This window comes from Triticum aestivum, chromosome 1B (genome assembly GCF_018294505.1).
Source record: "Triticum aestivum cultivar Chinese Spring chromosome 1B, IWGSC CS RefSeq v2.1, whole genome shotgun sequence".
Lineage (NCBI taxonomy): Eukaryota > Viridiplantae > Streptophyta > Magnoliopsida > Poales > Poaceae > Triticum > Triticum aestivum.
The window spans coordinates 270,379,724-270,400,603 of NC_057795.1; the positions used below are offsets into that span (position 1 = coordinate 270,379,724).

At 41.3% G+C, this 20,880-nt stretch overlaps 2 protein-coding genes across 2 annotated transcripts in view; one reads left to right on the forward strand and one right to left on the reverse strand.

Annotated features, from left to right (window-relative positions):
* Positions 1-687: 687 nt before the first annotated feature.
* LOC123119128 (probable E3 ubiquitin-protein ligase XERICO) lies at positions 688-1,364 on the forward strand. The gene has a single exon (XM_044538826.1). It carries the CDS (start codon positions 790-792, stop codon positions 1,105-1,107), a length of 318 nt encoding a protein of 105 aa, XP_044394761.1. The 5' UTR covers positions 688-789; the 3' UTR covers positions 1,108-1,364.
* Positions 1,298-20,880, reverse strand: part of LOC123078194 (DNA polymerase epsilon catalytic subunit A) — a gene marked incomplete at its 5' end in the record, with an annotated part of 24,686 nt that continues 5,103 nt past the window's right edge. The window contains 37 exons of the mRNA XM_044500611.1: positions 1,298-1,850; positions 1,944-2,050; positions 2,692-2,895; positions 3,604-3,774; positions 3,914-4,039; positions 4,141-4,207; positions 4,276-4,436; positions 4,659-4,707; positions 4,801-5,057; positions 5,455-5,514; positions 5,612-5,686; positions 9,782-9,865; positions 9,945-10,046; positions 10,132-10,264; positions 10,729-10,793; positions 10,885-11,056; positions 12,022-12,212; positions 12,292-12,366; positions 12,444-12,641; positions 12,732-12,873; positions 14,432-14,859; positions 14,929-15,071; positions 15,158-15,212; positions 15,417-15,617; positions 15,721-15,816; positions 15,937-16,080; positions 16,214-16,294; positions 16,410-16,494; positions 17,216-17,392; positions 17,516-17,595; positions 17,680-17,785; positions 17,999-18,093; positions 18,167-18,308; positions 18,372-18,490; positions 19,614-19,718; positions 20,286-20,399; positions 20,568-20,744. Of these exons, the coding sequence (XP_044356546.1) occupies positions 1,490-1,850; positions 1,944-2,050; positions 2,692-2,895; positions 3,604-3,774; positions 3,914-4,039; positions 4,141-4,207; positions 4,276-4,436; positions 4,659-4,707; positions 4,801-5,057; positions 5,455-5,514; positions 5,612-5,686; positions 9,782-9,865; positions 9,945-10,046; positions 10,132-10,264; positions 10,729-10,793; positions 10,885-11,056; positions 12,022-12,212; positions 12,292-12,366; positions 12,444-12,641; positions 12,732-12,873; positions 14,432-14,859; positions 14,929-15,071; positions 15,158-15,212; positions 15,417-15,617; positions 15,721-15,816; positions 15,937-16,080; positions 16,214-16,294; positions 16,410-16,494; positions 17,216-17,392; positions 17,516-17,595; positions 17,680-17,785; positions 17,999-18,093; positions 18,167-18,308; positions 18,372-18,490; positions 19,614-19,718; positions 20,286-20,399; positions 20,568-20,744 (5,148 nt within the window). The remainder of the gene's footprint in view (positions 1,851-1,943; positions 2,051-2,691; positions 2,896-3,603; positions 3,775-3,913; positions 4,040-4,140; positions 4,208-4,275; positions 4,437-4,658; positions 4,708-4,800; positions 5,058-5,454; positions 5,515-5,611; positions 5,687-9,781; positions 9,866-9,944; positions 10,047-10,131; positions 10,265-10,728; positions 10,794-10,884; positions 11,057-12,021; positions 12,213-12,291; positions 12,367-12,443; positions 12,642-12,731; positions 12,874-14,431; positions 14,860-14,928; positions 15,072-15,157; positions 15,213-15,416; positions 15,618-15,720; positions 15,817-15,936; positions 16,081-16,213; positions 16,295-16,409; positions 16,495-17,215; positions 17,393-17,515; positions 17,596-17,679; positions 17,786-17,998; positions 18,094-18,166; positions 18,309-18,371; positions 18,491-19,613; positions 19,719-20,285; positions 20,400-20,567; positions 20,745-20,880) is intronic.

Genomic DNA, 20,880 nt, shown 5'->3' on the forward strand with positions numbered 1-20,880 from the left:
AGGAGTGATGTGACACGTTACGGGCAGAGCTATGATGAATGACCGCTCACCTTCGCCCGCATTCCGCCTGCAGCTCCAGTCAGTGTACCTAACCACTGATCACTCACTCATTTCCTGCGGTTAATCCCATCCATTGCAGGTTACCTGGGTTGCTTAGCCATGGGAGAAGCTCCCCTGCTTTTGTGCGGATGAAGCAACAGGCAGGCGGCATAGCTCGGCCGACCGACACATATGGTTGGCTACAGCCGACGAACCCATGCAGGCCCTAACTAAACATATTTTTTTAGGAAAAAACATTACTGTGGGAGTATTAAAATTCTACGTACATAGTGTAGTTCTTGATGTTACTCAGGTTGCTTTTTGATCGATCTACCTATCAATGTACGTATACCCTCCCCGTAAAAAAGTACGTATACCCTCCGCAATTCCGCATGTACGTAGTATACCTCATGAAACCTTGCGGTTGGTCAGACTGACATACACGAATGATCGACGTTGCCGCTCAATTAGTTAGCTTTCGCGTCGCACAAGCTTTGTATCCACGGAAAGGGAAACGGCACTGGGGTTTCTAGGTGCGCCTTCTCCATCACTCCCATTCCTAATCATTCCATGCAACATCCAGAGAAAATGAAAATGATTCCACGCACACACACACATTACACACACTCGCCTTATATATAAGCCATCGCAGTCCATCTTGGACGCTGATCCACTCGCATCAAATCTTGGCACACGCACATACATTTATATGTAATCTGCATCGCGATTTTGATTCAGATAGATAGATAGATGGTGACGACGATGGGGCACGTGGTGGCGCTCCTCTCCGCTGCCCTCTCCGGCGGCGTGGTCGGCTGCAGTCGCCACGACGACCACTACCACTCGGGCGGCTGCTGCGTGTGCATATCAAGGTTCCGCGACGGGGAGGACATACGCAGCCTGCCGTGCGGCCACGCCTTCCACCGGCAATGCGTCGACAGGTGGTTGGCGCTGTGCCGCCGGACCTGCCCGCTCTGCCGCCTGCACGTCGGCGGCGTGACAGATGAGCACCAGCTCAGCGACGACCTCGTCATCTGGTTCTCTTCTCTCTTCGTCGCCGGCTTGTAGCCTGTAGGAACATCAGTCCATCGCTGCTCTGCGGTGTAGGCTCTTAGTCGATGAGCATGTCAAGCATTTCTCATGGAGAAATCTCACCGCTCGTGGCGGGCCCTACTTCTACCCCTTGTTCTAGGCTTTGCTTCACTGATATAAGTGATAAACAGTTCAATATGGAGGCTCATGGCACCAAAAAGTTAAATTATGTCAAACAGACAGACGTCCTTCTCATTATACAACATGGGTGAAGTGTGCCAACAGTTATTCTAGTTGTCCCGACAGTTATTCATGTATACATTCTTTGCGGCCGCAAGTTGGTTGCTTCAAAACAACAAGTTACTGTAACTAATTCACTACGCTACACTAGTTGTCAACTGAAGAACTGCGACAGGCATCACCTGACCTCCAGGATCCATCGGACGCAGTCCTGGAGTAGCTCGAACTTCTGGCTCACCGCGACGTTCAGGAAGACCCGCATCTTGCCAAGGAACTGCGGCGCCTCCTCCTTGCACCGGAACGAACCTCCACAGTTGCACTGCTCCGACACATGGGCCGCCTTCACCTGCCTGCACCGGACGCACACCAGGTCCTGCAGGTGGTACAGCCTCTCTCGCTGCCGCACAATCTGCAGGAGCGCGTTCTCCATCTCCTCGCGGTGGTACGGCTGCCCACACTGCGGCACCGCGCACCTCCACTCGTGGCCTTGCAGCGTCGAGTCGCGGCAGAGGTCAAGGTCCCGGCAATCGTTGCAATAGCTGCCAACATCACTCTATTTGTAAGAGACAGGGTGACGCTAACATAACAACATCAAGGGGAAACAAAAGCGGCTCGGTTCAAAGTTGCAATACCTGCAAATCACGTTCGGGAGAATGAATGAGGCACAGGGGTCTTGGAACTGTGCTTCTGGAGCAAATTCCTTTACACGGACCAACTTTAACAAGTTCTTTCGCATTCTCTGTCATAGATATATTGGATAATGAGAATATTAGTAATAATAATAATAATAATAATAAAGGAGTTAACTCTAAACCAGAACATGACACAGTATTCATAGACATGTAATAAATAATTCAAAATCAGGAGGCGACAGTACTACATTTAAGAGATATATCAAACTAAAATAGTCGGTTATGCACCGGCGTACATGGCCCCACCATGGCAGCTCCCAGTTATGGGATGGGATCCTCAATCTCTATATTATGTAGTCTATCAATTAAATTAAATTAGGAAGGTATCTTTCAGCTTGGCCCATAGGACAATTAGAGATAAGACCTACAATTTGTTACTAAGGTTGGGAGCCCCTATGAGGAATAAAGCAACCAAGAATTACAAGAATAGTTCTAATATTTTGCCACCAGGGGCAAGAGCCTCTTCTTAACCCTAGTGCACAACAGTACAGTACAGCGTCAATCAAGAAAGAAAACCATGCTATTAGACTGCATTTCACTTGACAACTAGATTGTGACACAAGAACAGTACAGGTAGGACACTGAACAAAGTTGATGAGCAGATGAAGATAACACATAATACCGGTTTTAAGTTGCTAAAGACAAAAGGAAGTTATTACAGGCTGAATATGGTTCGATAGAGAATTACCAGAATATCATGCTGAACATTCTGATCGAGAGCAAGAACAGCACATATATGTTTAATGAACTCCAATGCAGCATCGCCTTTATGTAAGTGAGGATCAAGTTCACTATTTGAAGGTCCAACTGATTCAGACTTGCCTTTTCCTTTGAAATGGAGAAGTATATCGCTCACAATTGTGAGAAGCTTTTCCGCAAAATAAGTGCCGATCTGCAAAAAAAATAACAGATTAGAGGAGGTCGTGTTTGATGATTCTGACAAGGTATAAAAAAGGTGGTAAATTCCTGGTTGGTAGGGTGTACCTTCATGGGCAAAAAAAAGTAGACTAAATGGCTAGAAAATTCCATTTGAATGTTGTAAAGATCATACTATATGAGCGTGTGCAAGCTAATTAAACCTACTACCACCAATGGGTTGAGCAATTTCCATGATTTCTGAGGTGTTCAATTTACTAAAGCAGTAAAACCTCGCAATGAAAATAAAAAGCCAAAAAGATTCTAGATGTACTTCAATTTACTTTAACTATGTGTACAGTTTACATCTTCAAATTCATGGCAAGTTAAGAGTAACATAAATGAAAATAATCTGAGAAATGATAAACTAAAAGTAATTGGAAGGACAAATATCCTCGTAAATGAAGATTTCATGTTCGAATTCCCAGAGAACATATCTATTTTGTTCCAGAATTTCATGTCTAAGTTTTGAAGGTTATTACGACACCCTTACATAATATATTGCAGAAGATATATTTTTTGTGTCAATCTATGCCCACACCAGAAGTTGACTGAAGTGCACAATAAACAGAGACAGCATGGCATAATCAACACGCAATTAAGTGGTTACGGACTAGATTACACTATAGACAATGCCAATGTCCAGAGTGACATATAATATATGAGCAGAGGATACTGGAATTACCTGCCCACGGAGGTAATCAACGACCTGTCCCTCAAGATTCTCAGCAGCCATGATTGTTATAGATGGAGTACATGAGGTGTCATCCCTCATAGCTGCTCGACAAGCTACTTGTTCTTTCATGTATTTCCATGGAACATATAGGAACTCCGATACGATCAAGACAAAGTGATCCTGGATATTTTTAAAGAATGTCAAGTGATTGATTATCAATTGCAGAACTATTACTGAACATTTGATGCACAATTGAGAACGCCGCAGTCAGCAAAGAGAAATGCTAATTTCAAGTGCCTTTTGACTTAAGATGTCTGACCTGTGTAGCTTTGGGCAAGTATTCTGCTATGTTCCAGCTTGACACGATGTCAATATCATCATCACCATCCGAACTGTCTGCAGATGTTACATTTTGTGTTTTGGCCTGAATCCCACCGTAGTTGTACTGAAACAGGAAACAGAAAATGAAACATCAAAGGTGGAAGCGTGTTCTTAAGACGAACAGTTAATTAGTCCATCTTTCGTAAAACAATTAAATATACAAACCTGATCCATGAACAGTAAGGAGTGCCAATAGTGCAAAGGTTCCAGCTCTATCCACTCGAAAAGATCCCTAAAACACAGATGTTCTTAGTTTCACTTAGGTGACACACATATCTGCAGCAGGAGGTCAAACAGTACCTTGTCTGTAAGGTTTTCAGCAAGCTATCACAGTATGCACGTGCTGACGGCAAGTCCACTTTTCCGGTATCTATGATTATCTTAGAAAAGTTTGCAAAGATAACATTAGCTCCAAGCTTTCGAAACTCAGCTAATAATAGAGCAAAGACCTTCTTCATGACCTGATAAAGTTTGACAGCCCAAAAGAAAAGACAGGGTAAGGAAACTTACAGGCAAAGAAACAAATGCCCACAGGGTATCAAATGATACAGAAATAGAGAAGAGCATTCATCACTACGGAAAATACTTATTACACCACAAATGTATTAGCAAATAACAGGCAACCTGTAACTCTTGTAGCAATAAAAGAAGTCAAAGACTGACAGAGAAGTAATTTAACTTACATTATGAAGGAGGCGATGGAGAGCTGGGTCATGAAGTCTTGATCGTGGGCTGAAAATGTAGACATGAGAATGTCAAAAGAGCATACTAAAATTAGAAAAACAATTAGTAAGAGGTTTAAGTGCAAACATATCGAATTATAACCTGCAAAGCCAACGGTAGAGATGTTGTAATATCGCATCAGCAAATACATTTCCAGAAGACACTGCATCCGAGATGCATCTTTGAATGAGTTGCTTCAGCACTTGGAAAGCAGGTAGACACAAGCTGGCGTCATTATAGTCAGTCTCGGTGGCATTTGGACCAGGAGGAATATCATTTTCAAAGTTGCCGATAGATCCTCCTTCCATTTCATCCACTTGACTGCTCTTAAGGAGAGAATTAACCGCCAAATGATGAATCTGCAGAAGAAATATGTGCAAATGTAACTAAATTACCAGGAGATACATAACCACATGTGAATGCAGATTTGCAAGAGGCCAGACGCCAGACGCCGGATCAACTCTCCCATCTTTGAGCTGTTTGCTCTAGCAGCATGGGATATTTGGAACCAACGGTTTCAAGGCTTAGTTCTTCCAATCATGGAAGCATAGATTTCAAGATCTATCTCTGCTAGTCTATAGGGTCAAAGACACCCTTAGGCTACATGTTATCTCTTTCCTAGAACGCTAGTAGTTTTGCTTTCTTTCGTTTGGGAACCCTAAATATTTATCTCTTTCCTAGAATGCCAGCTCCTACTGTTTTCAGGATGAGCTTATTACGTTCTATGATGTCCAGGCAAATGCATTATGGGCCTACCTTAAGCTCAACAGAAATCCTCCTATAAGCGCCAGGATATGTTAGTGCAGGTTGAATGACCTGCAAAATAAGGTCATATTTAAGTCAAGCAGCAAAAAGAGAAAAGGAAAGCGTAAAAAACCAGGCAGTCTTAAGACAGCAAAAGAGGGCTTCTCACTTCATCAGCAAAGCATGTATCTCCTTCATATGTGCCGCCTAAATCAGGAATACCATCATCAGATATCCATAGTACCTAGCATGTACATGTCAGAAAGAAACTTAGAAATTAGATGTCCATACCACACCATGCTAATTGCACTCAGCTTTGTGAAGAGAAAAAAAGGGTTCCAATATATAATTTCTTGAAAACTAATTTTGAGAAAGGACACATGCAAGGGCCAAAGAACTTTTAGCACATTTTGAAAATAACTCGATCAAGCTGGCGTGACAAAGGTCTCAGCATGCCATCATTCCTAGTTTCCTACTTTCATCAAAAACTGGGCACTACGAAGGCAGAATCAACAAGTAAAAGATTGGTTTTCCAAGTCTACACCCCAAACTATCACACAAAGTCTGGATAAGCCCCACAGCATAACTTATTTACCCAACATCCGAACCATGCTAAAGTACACCCCTGAGGTGGTTTTGCTAACATTGATCCAACCATCCAAATCAGCATGGTCTTGCCACTGTGTTTGCCATAATGTCATGCCAACTTTCGCTAGAATTGGATGGTAGTCTCTCCCGGTTCTGTCGCAGCACTGCCACGAAAGCATGTGTACCATGTTTGACGAAATATCCCGACGCGGTATTGGTGAGACTTGTATGAGATCTCACATTTAGGTGAGATCGTGAGATCAACCCCAAGAAATCATATTTAGACATTTCAAAAAAATCTGAAATTATTTGACATCATTCATGTGGGGTATGTTTACAGCTCCGAAAGAATCAACTCAAAACTCAATGTAAATTTAGAATTCAAAAAAGACAAATTTGAATGTGAATAGTAGCAGCTTTGGTGAATAATACTTTGACACTATTCACATCCGATTTTGATTTTTTTGTTACTATTGATGTAAGCTGAATTAGGAGCTGAAACTTTTTGGGGTTGTACATCAAACATTGATGTGTGTCTACAAAAAAGTTGAAAATGTTTAGACATGTATTTTTTTTCAAAAAAAACGATCTCATAGATTTCACCTAATGTGAGATCTCACACAAGTCTCCCCCCAGTATGTATCAGGGCAATGAACGTAGGCCAGAGTAACTGCAGGCACAGCCATCTGAAAACTTGCCGTCCAAGATGCCCAGCACTAGAGCAAGGAGATGACTGGATCTGGCATTGCCCGACTCGAGGCACAGGCTCAGTCTCACAAACTCCTAGACCTCAGGTTTAGTGGTTACTTGCCTAACCAACATAGATGTTCAAAGTTCTTCCTATTATGTGCACACTGTCTGGAGGTAGTTAAAGCCGGGGCTATCAATCAATCATTTGAGTGATGGTGGCACCGCAGCTCTGTACCAGCTGTGTGGCCTGCCTCTGATGCTCCCTCGTAGGCCAGCACCATGGCTCTGTGTGTGACGTATGGAGCTCGATATGCCAGGGGGAAAGAGGAACAACACTAGAATGTTGAGGTGGAACAAATTGAAGGATCAACTAGGCGTAGCATTGTCGAGTGAGTTCAGATCTGTCACCACAGAGCAAGCAGGGAAGCGAATCCGCTCCAGAAATTGGGCAGAACAGCAGTGAGCACTTACGGGATGTGGAGAAGGTGGTTAGGTAGATGCTGCCAGGTTGTGATGAGGGGATGAATACTTTTTTTTTGCTAATTATGTACTTGTCACAAAAATCAAGTGGCTGGCAAAGGAAGTGACAAACCCACATTGATTTGGATCAACGTAACCAAAACCACCCTTCCCCGACCTCTTCAAGGAAATCCAGGCCTCTCCACAGCATGTACGCCACATTAGGTGGCTGGGTATTGGGGTTCTGGCTTGGACGCTTTGAACGGTCCGCAATAAACTTGTGATCCAGCGTGTGCCTCTTCGACGTGTGTATATTTGCAGCTTTGGCGGCCGCTTAGCCACCCTCAGGACCGTGATGCTATCAACATCATTGCAGATCTTCGCGCGATGGCTCTCCGCTTGGCGCCGCCGCCTCCTCCACCGCCTCCCGAGCCGGATTAGACTCTTCAGGTCTTGTGCTACCGCCTTTATTTTCATTTCCTTAGGGCTTGTTGAGCTGTGCCCTCAGCAGAACCCTCTCGTACTTTGTTGTGTGCTACCTTTGCGTGTGTGTGCGGTGTGAACTTTTGTGGGATTTTGTGGCTCTGGTGGTTCGCTTTATATATAAAGCGGGGCAAAAGCCTTTTTCGGTAAAAAACAAGGCCAGAGGGGGGGGGGGGTAACCCCTCGGCATATTTTTATAGAAGGAGCCAGAAACACAGTTGTAGTATCTGCTCCCTGTGGGTGTCGAACCCGGCTGGCCTGGAACACAATACAGTGTCCCTACCATTGAGCTAGTGCTCAGTTCTCTACCAAAACCACCCTCTGTAACTGCCTCAAGGTGTAGTAAGCAGGAGTTTAGTCAAGAAGAACTTCACAAAGCTTCCGCGTATGACATGATACGCAAAGCTTTTGCGTATTGAAATGATAGGCAAAGTTTTTAACTCGACCAGAAAGCAATTTGTTCCTTGCAAAAAATGGCCCTAGTCACTAAGTTTTGAATTTTGCTTTGCACTTCTAACAATACAAAAAAGAATCAACTTCACCATCCTGAAAGCTGGAAATTCTGTAGTGCTATACCAATCCAATGTTCAGTTGAAGACGTGGCAGTAGTCAGGAGCATTTGCCTTGTGAGATGGAAGAGCTTTCTTGAAATTATCTTGGACTGCCCTTGTCCATCAGAAAGTTAACAAAAGCCCAAGTTCAACCTATTATTGATAGAATTCCTGACCAACTTCCGGGATGGAAGGCCGAGCAATTATGGTTAAGGCTGTGCTAACCTCTATGGTTAAAGCAATCAGAAGATATTTCTTGTGGAGAGTAAGGAAAGAGGCTAAAGGTGGTCACTGTTTGATTGCATGGCCGAAGGTTTGCCGATCCAAGGAACTTGGAGGTCTTGGTGTTCTTGACTTCAAAGGTTGGGCCCTGCGAATACGATGGCTTTGGCTGTGCATAATACCCAGCCGGATAAACCTTGGGCCAGGTTCACTATACAAGATGGACGGCTGACCGCCTTTCTCGGAGGCGTTTGCCACATCCAGAATGCTGCCTGCTTTGTGATCAGGACGAGTCTTCCTTCGGTTGGTTGCCCATAGTAGATGATGGACGGCTGACCGCCTTTCTCGGAGGGGTTTGCCACATCCAGAATGCTGCCTGCTTTGTGATCAGGACGAGGAAACGATACATTACATCCTTGCATCTTGTATCTTTGCAAAAGAGACCTGGTCGCTCCTGTTTAGATATCTTGGTCTCCCTGACTTGGTGCCCCAATCACCTTCTGCATTTTTCTTTGACTAGTGGTCCAGAACCATCTCTATTGTGCGAGGTTCTTTGCAAGCTGGTTTGAACTCCTTAATTGCGCTTGGTGCTTGAATGATTTGGAAGCATCAAAATGAATTTGTATTCATCGGGAGTTCACCTAATGTCCAAAGGGTGCTGCTGGCCGTGTCAACTTCAACCTGGACAAGGTCATAGCTGTGGCACTAGAAGCTAGCATCGGTGGACTGTGCGGCAAGCTTGAGGTTGTATCCCTACTAGGCCGCGTGTTTCACTTCTCTGTATCCTCCAAGCGTGTTGGCCTCCAGATTGTCACAACCTGATTCTATGGGTGTGTTTGGATCGATGCCTATGGCAGCCAAGCCAAGAAAAATTGGGCGTTGACCAGAGGGTGAGCACGTGGTTGGTTGTGGGCCAATAATTTGGCTCGCACGGACCAATGCTGCTTCACCAGTTCATTTTGGCGCCAATGCATTGGCGAGTTGCCGGCGGCAGAAAGCTGCGCCAATTTTTTGGCAAGCCCGTAGTTTAGTAGGGCAAGCAGGGGCATCATGCCATCATCCAAACACACCCTATAGATGTGATACTTTTGCTCTCAAGATCTGGCTAGATCAGCTTGAGGCTAATTCTTGAGCTAGTGCCTAGCTTTCTGCAGTTTCATCCTTCTGTTAACACCCCGACCCAAATATTCTCTAATTCAATAAAAAAATACTATCAGGGCCTCCCCTGCAGTTTTGCACTCAAAAAGATAAGGGGCTCACCACAAGGAACAGAACAGAAGTAAAGTGTGATTTAACCTATTTAGATAAAATACAGCCTAATTACATCAACTCAAGATAAAACAAACCTGTTGTTGATCATGCAATGCCCTTGAGAAGAACACATCAGCAGTAAAAAGAAGCCAATCAAGTTCAAAGTTTCCCAATGGCACCTGTTTCAGTAAGAATTGATGTAAAGTCATTTCATGTAAACTGAAATAATTCACTAGAACCACAATAAAGAACCCCTACATGTGCATATCTAGCAAGTGAAATTCTTTCATTGAACCATTGAGTTGATGCAGCACAGCGCTGCATGCTTGTTCTACCAGCTGTCGCTTGCCAACCAAGAGCCTGGATAAATAGGTGTAAGCAAAACAACAAGGCAAAGAAACAAAAATGCAAAGAAAATATAACCATTGGGGCCCCCATTACATACCTGATAGTTGTTGTCCCGTGCATTGCAAGGAATGGTTACACACGGGAAATCATCAAGTGCACGTACAGATTCCCTTATAGCTTGGAGTTTAGGGCATTCAATGATGCCTATGACAGGTCCAGGATGTTGTTGTCTGAAATATTTCACTTAGTTTATCGTAAGAAAATATCTGAAATAATCATTACTTGGCTAGTTCTCTTTTGTTGAAAGCTTTGACTAGTATATTGCTAATGACCCAACTGGTAGAGACAGACATTCTTCAATTTAGTAACATTTGATCGATACGAGACTCTACTCCATTATTGGCGCATGTACATATTTACGATGCTATTATGCATCTTGCGAAAAAAAAGAATATTAAATTGAGATTATGCTGAATAATTTTAAATTCAGATAGTTTTATTAAACATGACTGGCCAGTACAGGTAATCAGTAAGTTACCAACAAAACCAGGCTACAGAAACTGAAACTGAATACATACATGTTCATACCTGTTAGTGCCACAGCTTACTGAAGCAATTCAACAGCATAGACAACTCACAGAAAGAGAATGATGGAATATGATTGATGCTTGATTTAAACAGAAAAATGGCTTACCTGTACTCAAGTAACATTCGTTGCACATATTTGCTACCTGCATCCATTGATGTGTGGTAGTCCACCTAAAATAAGGAATCAACGAATCAGAACTTAGCAAAGAAACAGCAAGGTCAAGTTTGTGTTTTATGTATCATTTTTCCCAGTCATACATACCTGGAAAGTGAGATTTTCATGCAAAGGGTCAGGAGTTTGGCAAGCATCCCGAAATTGCTTTTCAAGAAACGCAGGTGACAGTTCTTTATTGCGGAAAGGATTGATAACCACTGCATGTACTCTGAGAGATGTAGGGAAGTACATGACATATACAGCCCTTCCTTCAGAGACACTGGAAATAGGAGAATCCATAGATCAGTGTCAAATGAAAATCAACATTTTACCGTAAGAGCACAACGGCTTATGCACGGCAACAAGACTAGCATTGAAAATGCCGGTTATCCAACATATCAGTACTCAAGACTATATAGTTTTGATTGGTAAATTGCAGGGAAATTGCTTTTGGATCCCAGACCCCATGGAACCTGAATTTTTTAAAAACACAAAAAAAAACATATTTTTGAAGTTCCAAATTCTGAAAAAAAATACACATGAACATAGGGATGTAGCCTACGTTTATGTACAATTTCATGATGAAATGTATTTTGGTGCAAGTTACACACAAAAAAATCCATGTATTGCTAGCACACTAAAAATCATGTAATCACTCTAAAAGTCCATGGGTTTTTTTTGTGCAGCTCACCAAAACGTATTTCATCATGAATTTTTACAGAAATGTAGTATGCATCCCTACGTTCATGTATATTTATTTTCAGAATTTTTTGAAACTTCAAAATATGATAGTTTTTTTTTCAAAAACCAGGCCCCATGGAGCCTGGTAGCAAGAAATCCACTATCCTAATGTTCAACCTACCATACATTTAGGAGGGTAAAGATAGTTTTACTAGTAACGGTCTAGTTTTCATGAGAATCAATCCTTGGGTCCTGGAAAGGATTAAAAATAACATTTTACTCCGCAAGTGCTTGAATGAATGAACTTCTCTTGCCTTTTCTACTTTGACAGAGACAAATAATGGGTTTAAGTGATCCCTCAAGGTAAAGTATATGATGAGTGAAAAATACAAATATAATGCAGAAATAAGGCATTAAAGAAACAATAGTATCTCATGCAAAACATCTTTAACTCTAGTTGTACAATGATACTTGCAACAAGCAAAATATAGAACTGGTAATAAAGCAATTCAAATCAATTTAGATAGCCATTGTAGGTCTTCTCACAGCTATCATCAGGCCTACCTGTGGTATAGATAGAAAAATGAAACTGTTTGTTCCAGGTATGAGAACTCTGCAGTTGTTTTCATTTGCAACTCAGCAAGATCCCATCCATCTTGGATATTTCGTTTCTTCGCAGATTTGTCCACTTTGCAGACACAACCAATTTGGAGAATAGCATTTAGCTCCAGTGGAATTTTCGTCTCATATATGCCCTAGATGCAAGTCCAATATCTGTAAGGGGATAAAATAGAAACAATACAAGACCATATGCACAAGTTGGCAAATACTCACTTCAACATCTGGCTCTGCAAGATGAGCAGCAAGTTTTCTTCCTTCAGCCCTGAACTGTTCTTCACTAGTTACAACCTGGATGCTACAGCCATTAGTATGTAATCTAAATCGCATCCCTAGTTACTTTCCAGCTACTGTTTTAAGATTTTCACCTCGATGAGATTGAAAGATGGTTTTCCATGAGGAAGAATCTTCTTTACACGCCTTCCTGGAAACTCATCTGTGATAGGAGCTTTCGAGTTTAGGTAGAAAACTCTAGGCACATTGATGGGAATCTTGAACATGATACCATCAGCAACAACCCATGCAAAAAAACGGCCAGGCAATGTACTTGGAGCAAGCTGGATTATCTGATGCGGAACATATATATGAAATCATCAATTGTAATAAATATAACTACAAATAGTACAGAAAATAATAAATTTTGAAAATTTACATGCCTGCCAATGTGATCTAAAGAGGGACAATTCTTGTTTCTGGAAAAATGTAGACCGATTCCTACCATTGCCATGTAACTGACTGACATTTCTTGCAGAAAACAAATTATTACTGGGACCCTCGGAAGAGGCTGCAGCACCCAACCTGATAGAAGCAGAAGCAAATATGAGCATTGATTGTCCATCAGTACTTAGTTTACTCAGCTTAGTCTCAATTGCATTAGTGGCTCCAGCATAACAGTAGATGAGTTCAAATAACATAAGTTGTCTATTTAACCCATACAAAACATGGATGGTCCATTGCTTAAAAAACATAATAAAATTTGTTTTCAATGACATCTGGAACACTGGAAGCTGGTGCAGCTATCATAGCACCACAGTAAGAGTTCAAGTACTTTATATGATGTCTTGATCTCATAGGCAGGCAAAAAATAGTACACCGCCCACATAGGAGCGCCACACTGTGTACACTGAATTCAGTCAGTAACAGTTGTAGTCTCAAGGCAAAACTAGATGAGTAGATGTTGGCAATTGGCACCCATTTTATGCATTTGCCAAGCAGCCAAGGTTCATTCTCTTGCATAAATTGGTACATAAGTGTTAGATGTGGGTCATTATTGGTGATGGGCAACCTTAACCCATCAAAGGATGTATCTTTGGAACTTGGTTTGCAGATAAGCATGGAACTCAAGATAATTCATGGCAAGATCTCAAAAAAATTCGGAGCGCGGAACTCAGACCAGTGTAATCTGGCGTCCACGGGCGCCGCTGTTGGGACTGGCACTGCAGCGGACCCGCCATCCTCAGACAGGACGTAAACATGCCAGTTTTGGAGGTTTGACTGAGTTCAGCACCCATCTGGTTCGTAGCTGCACTTTTGGCGAGATCCCTTTTCTACGATGTGTTCAACGCGTCCAAGACTTAGAAAAGTATGGCAAGATTTCCTTAGGCTAGAAAAAGGTATGGCTCTGATTTCAGTAACCTAACCATAGGCAAGTTTGACAAAAGAAAGAAAAATGCTGGAAACTTTGGCAGCCTTAGTATATGAACCAAGCATCATGCTCTTTGAAATGAATCTGCCTGGAGTGAAAAGTAGAATTTGAATGTGGGAGAGGACAATTAGAAGACATCTAGGGGGACAAGGAAGTGTCAGAGACAAAATCCAGCCAGGAAAGTCTCTGCCACCCAAAGGGACCAGGCCCATCTCTCCTCAACTATGAAAGGGGATGTGTCCCATTGGTTTTGTGCATCCAATCCCATGAGTTCTGATTTTGAAACTTGTCTTATTTTAGTTGATAGGGCAGCAGAAATCTGCTAGGTAGACCTTAGCTTTACATTATATGATGATGACAATACAGCCCTTCATATTGCTCTAGTTGACTAAGTTTTACTTCTACCTTGCCTCTTCTTTCTTGTTGATCATCTAGTATACAGGAAATATTTTCTTTATATTAAAAGCATTTCTATCTAATTAGTGGGTCCCTTTAAATCGTAGTGATTAGGTCGATGTTGTGAATCCTTGCGTTTTAGTTTCTTTCTTGGTTTTGATTGCACACAGATTCAATACATCCTTACGATCAAGGGTCATCACAGCAGCTATTGGTTGTCACCTAGCAATATTTACTAAAATCAAACAGAAGGGCTCGGATCTACCAGGCAAAAAATATTTAACTGTGTGTATAGTTTAGTTGTGTAATCATTACCTTCGACGTTTCTTCTGTTCGCGGACATATTTCCATTTTCTCTTCCTGGCCTCAAGCCATCCTTGGTAATCAGTGCTTCTATCAACTCTTTCATCAGCAGAGTCATCTCGGAGTGGTTCATTTGACCTGATTACAGATTTTTGCTGGTTTTTGCAATGACCCAAACTAGCTTTTGCTGATGGTGACCCATTTGGATGATTTTCTTTGCCGATGTTAAAACTATGGGAAGCAGTAGCTTTTCTCAAACCTTTGTCTGATGTTAATAAATCCTCTATGTCTCCAGTTCCATTCAAGTTATGCATCCCCATGTCTTTATTCAAGGGACTGAACATATCACGTAGTTTGCGCTGGCGAAATCGATCATCCTTCTCTCTGACCTTTTTATGCAACCAATCAGGATGAAGAACTCGGGGAACAGGATTTGAAATCTGTAGAGTTGAATATCTCAGAAAATGGTGCATAATAATTAACAGGAACAAGAAAGAGTTATATATTACCTTTTGCATCGCTGCAGGAATAGTTATGATCTTCTGAATAGCCGAGCTTAGGCGCTGCTTGTAGTAAGACCAATCAAGAATAAATCGGATGTTTGCTTCCGTGGAGACTTTGCACCATTTTCTTAAATAGAACTTTGCAACCTCTGTCAAATACGAGGATAGCAAGAGAATGTAAGTAAGTTGAACAGTTTGGGGATACAAAAGCAGCGATTTGCATGAAAAGTATTACCAGCATCTGTCTCAAAAATAGCCACCGGAACAGCACGCTCGCTCACTGGGGTGCCCTACATTATTTGGGAAAGACAAAATAACCATAAACAAATTAATACAACGGTTCAATCCACTTAAAATTATAGGAGCAAAGCAAACTATTGTCATCAAATGAATGAGGGGATTCTTGTCCAGATGCTGAAAGGGTCACATAATTTATTGGCAAATATAAAGATTAATAAGTTATAGGGTAAAAATCTTAACACTACAGTACTTACTTGTGGCTCTCGTGCAACTATATATTGGCAGTGCAGTCCTTTGTCTTTAACCATTGAATCTCCAAGGAATTCTGCAAGTCTTTTTGCTGTAGTTACAGCACATGACTTCTGTTCTCCATAGTCAACAAGGGACTTACTCATTGTGCTTGACTCTGATATGAACCCAAGCAACTCACTGTCAGAAATATCAATTCCTTGATTCTGCAATAGACAAATATTGTTAGATAATACTGCATGGGTTTAGCAATGCAAGTGAGTAGGTTAGACAAAGAGGATACGATTGTGAATTTTGCAAACCACTTACGTCCAGTAGATCTAACCAGCGGTTAGCAACAGAGGCAACAGCTGCATAGCACTCCTCTAAAGTAGAGCCATGGAGAAATTTATCAAATACCTCCGCCTACAAATAAAAACATAAATCAAAGAAAATGTATTAGCCATATACTAACTGATGTAGTAGTCCCTGTATTCCTGTTTAGGATGCAAAAATTAGTAACTGATGCAGAACTGGAGCATGTACCTGAAAAACTTTGATGAGCTTCAGCTCACCTCGACGCTTAATCTCAAAGCCTTTAAGTTCTGCCAGGGTTCCATCTTCATTGAAGACAGCATACCTCTTCTTTATCAGAATCCCTTCCTCTTTAGAGGCAGGTAGAATCATGGCCTGTAATTTTAGCATGCATTGTGACATGCAAATAAAAGTTATGATCAGTTTTGGGATTAGACAAACTAACTTGGATCGGGGAATGGATATATTGCATGAGTAGAAGGAAAGTGGTCATAATAAATCACTTCACCTTGTATGGTCCATCTACCTCAAATTCGATGGAGCATTCACTATTTGTTGTGTATAGCTTGCTTACAGGATCTTTCAATGTCTAACAGGACAAGACAGGAATAGAGCAAGTATTATTCCAGTTGTTAGAAAGAAGAATATCAACAATGGATGAACCTAATAATTTAAAACATAACTTGCAGAAGAACAACTCTTACTTGATATTGATCATTGGTGTTGGTTCTTGCAACATCAACATTAAGCATCACACATGGATAAGATATTGTGAGCTTCTTCTCAGCTCTGCAATATCATCAACTAGTGTTAGCATACTAAATTGAGTGTTCATTGGAGCGTCAGTTCATAATAAACTGGGTAAACGAATCATTTCCCTGGATAGACAGTTACTCGTTTTTTTACTACCGTAAATCCAAAAGAAAGGTAGCTATGAATATGATTCACATGAACTTAAGAACTGAACATTCTTCAATTTTGGTCACTTGCATACTAAGGCGCATAAAATAACAAGAATGGACTCTCAAGCAAAATCATAAAAAAGGGGGCACCCAGTGCTGAAAGCTCCCACACAAGGTGGGGTCTGGGGAAAGGAATTTCTAGACAGCCTTACCCTTGCATAATACTTCTGCAAGGAGGCTGGTTCAAACCCAGGACCTACAGGCCAAGTGGAGAGACTCTACCAGTGCCACAAGTGGAGAGATTCTACCACAAGAATGGACTCTCAAGCAAAATCATAGTATCACATTTTTACAAATTTTACTACAGTATTATGATCAGAATAAGTAGTTGAACTAGTGTCCTGGAGAATGCGCAAAAAAAATTGCACTAATGACAATTCTACATAAGGTATCTTGCCACTAACTTGTGCCTAACTCATTGTTCGAATCACAACAGCAGCTTTTTATATGGAAAAGAGAACAGACTAGTGATAATCAGGCAAGCACTATACTCAGCAGAAACAAATACTTCCATTGAAATACAACAAATAGATAATTAGTGTCCTCACTTTGTCTTGAAAGTAAAATTCTCTGGGAAAGAACCAGGCAAAACACACCAAATGCCATCTGTGTCGAGTTCCAGTGGTCTTCCAATTTTGTCTACAAGTAATCGAGCATTTTGGATGATCTTTGCACCAGTATATGTTACAACACCAGCCATTTCCATAGAGTACCATCTTGCACCCCTAAATCAGAAAGTACATTCGCTATTAAATACCTTCCTTTGTATTGAATAAACTAGTATTACATTTCCATGGAGTACAATATATGGAGACAAAGGAAATACTGTCTGTATAAGTTACACTTACTTGCGCATAACATATCCATAAAAAGAATTTAATATGCACTTGTGAGCAAGTTGCAAAGAATCATATAGCACAACCATGTCCTGCAAAAGTAAAGTAGACATGCACTAAGAAGAAGCTCAAAATGACCAAAAACATAATAAGCACCTAAATAGGCATCACTGAACCTGTGCTTCCTGAATTTTGATAGAATTTCCACTGGCTTTTGCTTCTGACAGTTTTCCTTTCCATGTTTTATTCAGGCCTTTGTATTCGTACCTTCTATCACGAAAGCTGCAGCACCAAAACAAGGGGAGATTTTACAGCAACTCCACAAAAAACACTAGCAGAACAATAGTATGAAATCAACAAGAAAGTGCAGTTTTCTTCATCAGAAATTATCATGTGAGATTAATCCAAGACCAAGTTACTATATAGTATACCATCAACTTTTTTTGAAAGCTAGTATAACACCAACTTTAGGGTTATAATGAACATCTGACAGACCTTCGCACTGTATCAACGTAGAAAGAATTTTCACGCATGCATATTCCAGCTTCTCTAACTTCTGTAATTGGTTTGTCAACTACTCTTTTGTACGCCTGCATTGTGCAATAAGTATAGTCAGTGAAGGCCCACCAAAAGGGTTAATCCATGTGAATTCAAATATACTACCTTCTGGCAGTACTTCTTCAAACGATCCTTCAGCTTTAGTAAATGCTCTGGTTTTGAGAGGTCGAGGAAAGGCTTTGAAGATGTAACTCCACCAGTTTGAATCATCTCTGACTCAATTTGCCTCTTTATATGATGATAGTCACTAGAAAATAGAATAACATTAGAACGGAAACTCAACATATTCATGCAAGTTTGTAAAGCTTACCTCTTTTTTGCCGTGTAGGTTTCTCCTCGCCAGACCCATTCAAGCGTTCTAAGGCAATTCTTTCCAGGGCGATTGAAATCACATGCTGTGCAGTCCACGTCTGTAACTATGGATGGTGGCTGCCATCAACAAGTGAGGAAAAAAAGCTTAATTTGGTTGCTGGGTTATAATCATGCAAATGTGACACTACAAGCGATGTGACAAAGCTGAATGTTTCTGGTGATATCTTTCATGGTATAGGGTGATTGGCATATCTCATCGATGTGTAGCACTGTCATCAGCAGACATAATATAAACCCCCGCCTACGTAATAAGGGACGGACCAGTGCTAGAAGCTCCCACCAGGTGGGATCTGGAGAAGGATTATACGAGGCAAGCCTTGCACATGCACAGTGCAATGCAGAGAGGCTGCGTCAAATCCAGGACCCCTTGGCACAACCGGGGAGTACTTCACCACTGCGCCAGGCCTGTCCTTCATACCTCCGCCTAGGTGCCTGCTGAAAGATGTATCTAATATCTTACATCACCCGCCATTCCATTATGACCATAACAGCTAAACTTTTAGTTAACTGGTTTGTTCATGGAACTATGATGCAGCAGCAAGAAATCCTAAGCTATCCAGCACCCCTTGTGCTGATTTGACACATTGGACCTGTGAGACTTGACATGAGTGGCAGTATTAGAGTATGACTGAACTGCTTACCTTCCCCTAAAGACACGTGAACGGAGAACGTAGTCACTCACTCTCACCAAGTTCTGGTGGCAGTGACAGCAGCGCTGCTGCTTGCTCAGTTTTGCCATAGTTCAACTTAGTTGGTTCCGTCACTTTTTTGCTCTTTGCCTTTTTTTTTGCTTTCTTGTTTAAGTTGGTTGGGTTTGTACTTCATGTCTTCTCGGCATTCTTCTTTGAAGAAACAAAGACATACTTGATGCGTATTTGAGAAAAAGATTTGGGGTGAAAACATCTAGTGCTAAACATGCCAAACAAAATTTTGTTAATGCAACAGTCCAGATTTCCCATCCAACCTTCATATTTTCTATAACTCTCAGCATGATGCTTAAGCAAACGGTACCCAAAGAGATTCTGCATCTCAGCCGGATAATCTTCACAAATCACCATACCACCAGAACGCCAAAAAAGTAAGTTCAGCTATCCTTAACATGATAAAACCTTATCACTCATGGAATTATCAATACCAGCAATACAGCATTCGAATACTTCATTAAAGTATAGAAAATTACCTGGAGCCTATTTGTCAAAATGATATTTGGATACATTGCAGCAACATCCAGATGATATATAAGAGGGCATTCTTCACGAGTTGGGTGGTCTCGCAATGAAACAAGCTGTGAATTTGACATGACAACAAAGGTCAATCAAGCATGGAGCTGACAAGTTATAACATTTTATCGATGCCAGTTATGTAGATATTATGTTCAGCAAGATCTTTCTATAAGAAAATAATTAATATCCTTGATATATTAACAGCTGGTATTTATAGTATGATCTGACAGCACAGCACACTGAGCTAACAAGTCTGCTTCGTTTGGTGCCTAAGCTTTCCAAGCCGAATCTTGGCAATCTAAGAAAAATTAGCCTTACATTGGCTTGCTCCAGTTTTGGCACCCATTCGGCTAGCTCCGGTTCTGGCTTGGAAACTTATTTACTAAACCAATAAGGCCCAAGCCACCCAACATTTGCAAAATCAAACCTCAAACGGTAAATAAGTATCTTGGTAATCAAATAAAGAATGAGCTAAAATGGTTGAATAAATTTGCTTCAACAGTCAAACTTTTCATGTTTCAGTGTAACCAACTATGGGAATTGGCACTATGCTTCAGTTTGTCACATGGTCTTAAAGACGCTGGACAGAGAGTGAAGATCAAAGACCACAGCAGGACAGGACACGGTACCTTTTGCTTTATGGCATCCTTGACTTCATCATAATTTGTGACAGAATCAATATCCAATTTTCCTTCCACAGCAATGGCATATTGCAGATCACGGTCAAGGTTTTCAATTAGTTGCTGAAAGAACAAAATGCATTGAGTTAATACACTGAACGTATGCATACAAACTCTTGTATGAAACCACATCAATGTCCTACAAATTAATAATCCAACCAGGTACAAAAAAGCTCAGGAACATTTTCACTAAATTAAATAACATTTCCAGAAGATTATAACTTAACTTACCTCAAATGCTGAGGGTTCCAGCTGAAATTTTGTAGGAAGATCAGATCTAAATACACCAGTTTCAAGACACTCAACATGACCACCGATGTATGTTTCGCTTTCTACTAGACGGTTATTGTAAAACTTCTCCAGGTCAGCTTGGTGCTTGTTAGGACAAATGATATTAGCCTGGAATGCCTATACATCAGAAGAAACTGATTTCAGCAAACATCACAAAATCAGAAACAGTTGAGGAAGTGGTACTCCTATATTGCCGCGACTTGGGAGTCCCAAGTGCTTGGAGTGGGTTCAAATCCTGGGCCAATAGGGGGGG